The 8,593-nt window shown below is 32.8% G+C and overlaps 1 protein-coding gene across 1 annotated transcript; it reads left to right on the forward strand.

Annotated features, from left to right (window-relative positions):
* The first annotated feature begins 4,913 nt into the window (after positions 1-4,913).
* LOC133326955 (ATP-dependent RNA helicase me31b-like) lies at positions 4,914-8,344 on the forward strand. Its single transcript, XM_061535565.1, has 2 exons — positions 4,914-4,976; positions 7,374-8,344. The coding sequence occupies exons 1-2, from the start codon at positions 4,914-4,916 to the stop codon at positions 8,286-8,288; spliced, it is 978 nt and encodes a 325-aa protein (XP_061391549.1). The 3' UTR covers positions 8,289-8,344.
* Positions 8,345-8,593: the final 249 nt, after the last annotated feature.

Genomic DNA, 8,593 nt, shown 5'->3' on the forward strand with positions numbered 1-8,593 from the left:
TCAATGCAAAAACAAGGACATGTTTAAAGTTATGGGGGATTAATTAATAATCACTCAGTGATATGCCAACTACGAATATCTTGAAAGGCTCATAATATAAGTTTTATAATATTTTTTTTATAGTACACTACAATTTATATTTATTTGAAATGGAAAACAGCTTTGGAATCCATCTCAATCGTTCTTTTCGAACTGAAAATGTTACGCATTTTTTTGTTTGCTTTGATTTCCATTGCACCAATTCAAATCCAATATGACCAACAAATATTCGAGGGAACCCATGTGAAATCTGTTGCCTTGACAAGACAAGTTGGTCATGTAGAATTCGGATATAAGTTCACAGCATCCTTTTTTCTTTTTGCAACTATGGTGATAGACAGACTAACAAGCGTCTATTTTCATAACGTGTCAGTCAGTGACTTTAAAACTTGTTTTATTTTCTTGCATTTTTTCTCGTTCGGTTTGATTAAGTTTTAGTTCAGCTGTCAACGGCACCGTCATCACCATCATCAGCACCACCAGCATCGTCTATCTATCCTCTTCATGGTCTTGTTAGAGAAATTTATTAGTTTTTAAGTGAACTTAGATGATTTCGCAACGAAATTAAAACCGAAAACAACGACAACAAGAAAAAACATAACGGCAAAAGAAATGCCAATCTGTATCTGTGTGCCTTCTCACAACTACAAAGTAAAATGCAACAACAATAACAGCGACAACAGCAGCAAACTTTATTGAACTGCTTTTTTTCGCTCACTTTTTTGTAGAAATTTAACAAAAGTTAAATTTTAAAAAATTCTTGCAGCAAGAAAGTCAAGTCAACCAGTTTGCGGTGAGTTCCAGGCGATTACTTTCCAAAGTTATGGCTTCTTGAATTAGTCATAGCATGGCGAGCAACTGCAGGCAACCACAGAATGGTCAAAACAATTTTAATTTTTATATTTACACAAAATATTAAAATGTTTCTTTCTTATCTTTATTATTTTTAATTTAAGGCTCTGTTAATAAACTAAATAAATAAATAAAAAAAGACAAAAACAAAGCAAAAGACAATTGTTTATTAAAATGTAATATTTACACTTATGTGGTGAGTAAGAAAAAACAATCAATTATCTATCTTAGATGCCGAGCAAAATTTTGAATGAAAACCACTAAGGAAGTAAAGTATATGATCCTCTGCACCACTTTAGATATATTCAATTTCTTACAGCAGTTGTATGTAAGTTTCCTCAGTATTTCCGTTGCCATAAGGCCAAAACCTGGGCATTTTTATAAACTCGACCACAGGGTGGAGTGTATATTAATTTGTTTCGTTCCGTTTGCAACAACTTGGTCCCCATAACCACTAAACGTTCGGACCCCAATTGTTAGTTATAATCCCCAGTTTTCTCTATACAGACTAATTGGCCTACACAGACCAATGGTCTGTCAGCAGACCAATTCGACTATATAAAATCCTGTATTCTATATACAGACCAATTGGTCTCTATACATACATGTGGTTTCTATATAGACCAGTGGACTTTCTACAGACCTATGGTAGCTATTTACTTTCAATCGTCCTCTATACAGACAGAAAGGCTGGCAACTGAACGTGCTTTATATTGAAGACTTGTAACTTTGCATATATGTATTTGAAGACTTAAAGGATAAGAAAATTAGTTGACAAAATTATGTTGTTGTTTTTTGTAACTAAAGAAAAGTCATTCTTTTGACGGCGAGCATGATTTCCGACCACTGGAACGTCCGAATTCAAAAAATGCAACGGCATACGAAATAGTAAATGTATGGCTCTGGTATGATCTAACAAAATGACTAAGCTAAGAAATTGTTTTTTTTGGAAAATTCCCCGTTTTGACTACAAACCAAGTTAGAAAATTAGGAAAATCTTGATCGATTACAATTATCCTAGTTCATACGATAGCTATGAATGTACAGAATAAAGAGTTAAAATGTGGAATGGATTGGATTATTAGTTAATAAGGCTGAGATTTGGAATGGAGATTACAGTTTATTTATTTATTTTTTTTTTGGTTATTCTTGATGTTTATAATAGGAGGTGGTTGTGTACTAAAGTATTCGAAAAGTTTTAAATGGAACTAAATTTAGTACAATATAAAGTGGGGCGATGCATAGATATTAAATTTTGAAATTAGGTATGTGGTAAGTTCAGTATACGAAAATTTTAAATGGTACCCCGAAGGTACTTTCTATACTTTTTTTTTGTTTTTTCTATCAATCTTCTAAAAACATTATATAATAAATTGCATTTTAATAATACTGCCTTAAAAATTTTTACACGAACTACTTACGAAATGGAATGGAAATAATACGTTGTTATAATGTAAATTATTATATTTTTTGTTAGAAATGCACTGAAATATGAGACTTCGCGATGTAACGATTTTATCGCTGTAACGAATGGGCCTGACAATATACGTTATACTAGGCTAAATTACTAAAATTTGGTATGGTGGTCACCATTCTGTGGGGATCAGATATGTTCTAATTCTAAATCCAATATCTGATCCCCACATAATGGTGACCACCATACCAAATTTTAGTAATTTAAATAAAAATAAATATATTTAGAATAACAAGTAGATTATTCTTATCATGAGATGAGAATATGGTTTCGGAAATGTCCAAAAATATAACGTTAGTGTCTAGGGTTGAAATAAATAGTTGAATGGTAGTTATATTAGTATTCTTATATTATTTAGTATGGAAACGTTTTCGTATCAACATATACAATACTACTTTTTAAATATATATATATATAGTCCTCCATGTTATTTTGAGCCGATGCATATAAACAATTATCTTAAGAATAAAAATTACAAAAATTTTGCCTAAATGCTTATTTGGACCTATACTAATTAATGTACACATATGCAAATTTTTAATGTGGATATTTTTCAATTTTCGAAATGTCTGGTTTATTTAAAATTCATTATTTTCTACTCCGCGGATTCACAAATCAACCGATTTAATAATTAGGTCATAATTAAATAAAAAAAATCTACATCCATTGGATATTAACAGAAACGGAAGCTGAGGTAAAAACGCAATTGCCATTAAAATTTTTAATATCGCTCTTAGACACAAAAAAACAGGCTACGCTTTAAAATTTTCTTACAACAATTAAAATAAAAAAATAAAAAAAATGGAGTATTTTTTCTACATTTTAAGTGCACGTGGTAATGTTGAAAGAGTAAAACCTGTTTTTTTTACCCAAGGGCCAAATATAAGGTCACCAAAGCATGAACAGCACCTATTCTCATTTCATAAACAAACAAAAAATGTATTTTAATAAAAGTATTGCAAGAAATAAAATACGAAGAACAATTAAAACGGCGTTTTTATTTTTATTATTAAATTTTGATTGCACATTTTAATGGCTAGCTTGAGTCAATCCAATATAAAATGGTCCCAAATTGAACAGGAACTTATTATTATCGTTTTATTTTGTTAAACAATGGATTTGATAGGCTCGCATAAAAATTATTACATTTTTTCAGGATTTCTTATTGACATTTTGAATGTTTATTTACACGGAGTTGTTCTACATGCTAGTTTACTTTAAATTACGTTGTTATTGAATCTGCATCCATCACATTTAAGTTATCTCTTGCAAGCCTTTAAAATGCGGAAATCGGTTAGTCAATGTATTGTTTCCTTTGGCCGCTCGATATATGAAAGAAATATGAAACGTAGACAAAAAACAAAAACCTTCTCATTAGAGGTTTAAATATCACAGAAATCAATTCGTTGAGAGATTTTTTCAAACCTCTCAAAATTATAAACCATTGTATTGATTGATCGGATAGTGGAAATAACTATAATTGTACCTTTAACCACTCTGTGGTACAGGGTATTATGTCTTTGTGTATATATTTGTAACAGGTAAAAGAAATCAAGGTTGACCCTGGTTCCTTTGGAGAATATGCATAGTAACAATTTTTGCGTCGATTTATGCATGTCCATGTATTTTTGTGAGCAAAGTATATGTTGCATTTATGATCCGAATCGGCACTGGTCACTTATTTGACGCAAGGACGAGCCCTATTGAAATTGGCGAAAATCCGTTCAGATTTATATATAGCACTCAGATATATTTTCGTCCGATTTAATGTAAATGGTGCACCAAACTTCCAATATTTGACAACATTTTGGACAGCTTAATGAATTAGATCATGATTTCGTCCGACTTAACGTAAACGGTGCTCCAAAGAGTCTGTTTTTTCGATTTATACGGAATTTGGCACAAGATAGTGAATGGTATTATATGTTTTAAGTTTTATAAAAATCGGTTCAGATTTAGATATAGCTCCCATATATACTTTCGTGCGATTTTATTACATCCTTTTCGTTTTGCACGATATGGTTTAGCATTTTGAATTGAATCCAGAATGACGTGTGTTGAGTTTTGTTTAAATCGGTTAAGATTAAGATATCTCTCCCATATATGTTTTCATCCGATTTTAAGGAGCCCATGTTTTTGCGCCTGGCATAAAATATTGCATAACGTATTGGATTAAAACCGATTAAGGTTTAGATATAGCTTCCGTAGATATTTCATCCGATTTCATCTAAATGGTGTACCAAATAAGTAAAATTTGTCAGATTGGGACGAATTTTTGCCCAACGTTCCAAATCGCAATGTTCGACCCATAATGACGATGTCATCGGCGTCGGCGAATAACCTGTGATTTTTGGTGCCATTTCTGCCAGCTGTATTAATTTTGCAGGAATGTCGAATGAATTTAAACACCTCTGAGCGGATTGGGATGTCGAATAGGTGGAATGTATTGATGTGCTTTTCGTGGGTCTTCTCCAGAATTAAGCGCAGTGTGAAAATCTGGTCTATGGTGGATTTGCCAGGTCTGAAGCTGCATTGGTATGGTCTAATTATGTCATTGACCATTGGCTTCAATCCTTCACATAGCACGCTGAATAGCACTTTATTTGCGATGGTAAGGAAACTTATTCCTCTATAGTTAGCACATCCACAGTATGCTTAGCTTCCAATCCAAAATGTTGTAATATTACACAAAAAAGTTCTGTTTCAGTTGACTAAATATTGACCTTTCAGCCATTCGAATTAGTTGGTCAAATTGACTTTCCCTTGGAAATTTTATGATGTTATAAGTGCAGCATCTAGAGCGACTAGAAAGCTAGACAAAAATAAAGTTTTTGGTCCATTTCATCATGTATATAAAGCGATCCGCTCGACATTTTCGTTTCGATATTTTCGTATTCCTAGAACACCTCCTAGGATACAATTTACATTATATATCTAGATTTTGGCATCACGTAATAGACGCTGAATAAGACTATGGACCATTTATGTTGACAAAGTGTCCAACCACTTCAAACTATTTATAATTTCGAGAGTTTAACTATACATGGAGTGATTTTGGTTTTGGAAACTGCATACTAATAGTATATACGTATGTACATATATTTTTTAAAAAATCACCGATTTATATTTTTATTTCAATTTTCAACTGTTGACTCTTTCTTACCGAGAGTCATATCAAAATATTACAACCCTACAGTTTAATTGACAGCAAACATATCCAAACGAATAACAAGACAATTATATGTACCATTTACATTGTTAATACAATTATGATTTTTCCTTGAATTTGACATTTTATTTTATTACAAGTCATGTTACCGAGTTACAGTTATTACAACGACTAGAAAATGTTACCCCCTTTTTTTCCCGAACAATACATGAAGTATTAATTCGGTTACAACAAGAAAATGTTGTGTGAAACTAACAAGTATGTATGTGTTTATTGTACAACAACTGCATCAACAAACAGGTAAAACTAGACAACTTGATGAAGCGGCAACAATGAGACTAATTTCTGTTGCAGACCCCCAAAACCTTAATTCAATGTGTTGATCTCAACCCAGTGTGTGTGTGTGTTCTAGGCTGTCATGACCTGGCCAGATGAACAACTTTGGCAAATTTCTATTCAAGAATTTATAGTTAAAACGCGTCTAGTACATTTCCGGCTAGAAGAATCGTGGATAGTTGATTTACCATCCACTGCTTGTGATGTGACCGAATTTTGGATGTTTACCGCATTTGTCTTGCATTGGAATTCCGCTTTTCGTGTTTTGTTCAACTTTTACCTCATAAACTGTTGTGTATTTTAGTTTAGTTAGTTGTTTAGTGTTTCCACTTAAATTTTCTTTTCTTTCGTTTTTCGGCTCTTGGGTTTTTGAGGGGTTTTTATTTATTTTAATTGGTTATTATGGTTATTATTTATATAACACACCCGAAACTGCAGATGCGTTATGGTGGCGAGAGCTTGAATTTAGTCAAATATTTATTTTTGCATAACAACAACGGTAAAAATAAAATTTAATTTTGGACGTTTATGTATGATATTAAATGAAGACTTAATTCGTTCAGGGATGTCACAGCAAAAAAATGAACTGCAAACGAGCGAAAGCAAAATTGTTATGCAGATCATAAAATCTATTCGGGGTCATAACAAATTATTTTCACATTAACATTTGGTACTTGCGCATATGTGTATGTATGAGTTTGTGTGTCACATTGATAAAATTTGTTTATATTATCAGCCTTATAGTATATTTTTGTTTGTGCCATTATTCTATGAGACAACTTCATTACATTTAAAAAGGGGCAAATAAATAGCATACGGGAAGATGGTCATGCCAGACTTTCGACTACCATCCTTCCGAGCTGATAAAGGTGTAAAAGGATAGTTGCTCTGATACTGTCTCTTTTGTTTCATTTTTTTTTTTTCATTCACAGATATGCAACACAATTGGTAATTATTGCCAATTCACCATTTAAAGGCGTCGTTTAACGCTATTTCATTCTTTCTGCATAGTATGTTAGAATTCTTTCGCCTTAGAAGTATTATAACATCGCCTACAAACAGACTGGTTCAAATCCCTCATAAGTTAAAGTTCTTGAGAGACCAACAGGAGTGCTGACAGAATCTCTCCCTGCGGTACTTTATCCCTGATAGCTATATCTTCAAGGCTACAGCTTATCCATCTATTCCTTAGAATATTGCTCGCCCAGTCTATGATTGACTGGTCAACTCAAAAGGCTTATAAGCATTTAATAAGCGTTCAGTGTCAACATTGTTGAACTCTCCCTCGATATCAATGCATACAGCTAAAGTAAAGAGTAAGTTCGCATAATGTAGTACACCTATTTAATATTTTAGAGTATCATTGGATATGTTGCCCGTTATCATTGTGTCAATTTGCGGTCTTAGGTATAAAGACTACGCTGGTTTGGTTGCCAGGTACTCAGAGTGCACACGAACCTTATACATGCGTTAAAGAGTAAAGCTATGCATGGTGATAGATAGTCCATATTAAACGAAGAGAAGGATGATATACTTCGTTTGTATCAAAAGGTTCAACTTATTATCGCTACACCAGGACGAATTCTCGATTTAATGGATAAAAGAGTTGCTGATATGTCGCATTGCAAAATTCTTGTTCTGGATGAAGCCGACAAACTATTATCGCTCGATTTTCAAGGCATTATTTTAAATTATTTTTATTACCGAAGGATTATTTTAAAATTACCGAAGGATCCTCAAATTCTTTTGTTTTCGGCAACTTTTCCACTAACTGTTAAGAATTTTATGGAGAAACATTTACGCGAACCTTACGAAATAAATTTGATGGAGGAACTTACATTAAAGGGTGTTACTCAATATTACGCATTCGTTCAAGAACGCCAAAAAGTACATTGTCTAAACACGTTGTTCTCCAAACTCCAAATAAATCAGTCAATAATATTTTGCAACTCTACACAACGTGTGGAGCTTTTAGCAAAGAAAATTATGGAACTCGGCTATTGCTGTTATTACATTCACGCAAAAATGGCACAGGCGCACAGAAATCGAGTTTTTCATGATTTCCGACAAGGATTGTGTCGCAACCTTGTATGTTCGGATTTATTCACACGTGGTATAGATGTACAAGCAGTTAATGTTGTTATTAATTTTGATTTCCCTCGAATGGCTGAAACATATTTGCACCGAATTGGTCGATCTGGACGCTTTGGACATTTAGGTATTGCTATCAATTTAATAACGTATGAGGATAGGTTTGACCTACACCGAATAGAAAAAGAACTTGGAACTGAAATCAAACCCATACCTAAAGTCATTGACCCTGCTCTATACGTGGCCAATGTTGCCGTTAATTCCGGAGAATCTAGTAATAATGATCTTAATAATTCATGTATTGAAGAAGGAATTGTTAGCAAGTAATATGCTATTATGGAAACAAATTATATATAAATTCTAAAAAGAAATACATTACTGAATTTTTGGATTTTCATTTTGTAAGATTCCCTTTATTATATATTTTTTAATAAAAACAAGTTCTGTACAGTTTTCTAAAAAAAAATCGTATTCATCAATCTTAGCTTCCTTGAATTGTTCCAGCCTTATTACCTTTGCGTCGTTTACGCTATCTGTTCACCGAAAAATTTCCAGTTCTTTCTGCTTAAGGAGAGAAGTGTGGATTTTTTAAAGAACATTTTTCTGGGGGATTTGAAGGATTTGTGAGGGAT

This window comes from Musca vetustissima, unplaced genomic scaffold, assembly GCF_032173495.1.
Source record: "Musca vetustissima isolate MV318-11 ecotype Yass unplaced genomic scaffold, APGP_CSIRO_Mvet_v1 utg6038, whole genome shotgun sequence".
In the NCBI taxonomy this organism is placed as follows: Eukaryota; Metazoa; Arthropoda; class Insecta; order Diptera; family Muscidae; genus Musca; species Musca vetustissima.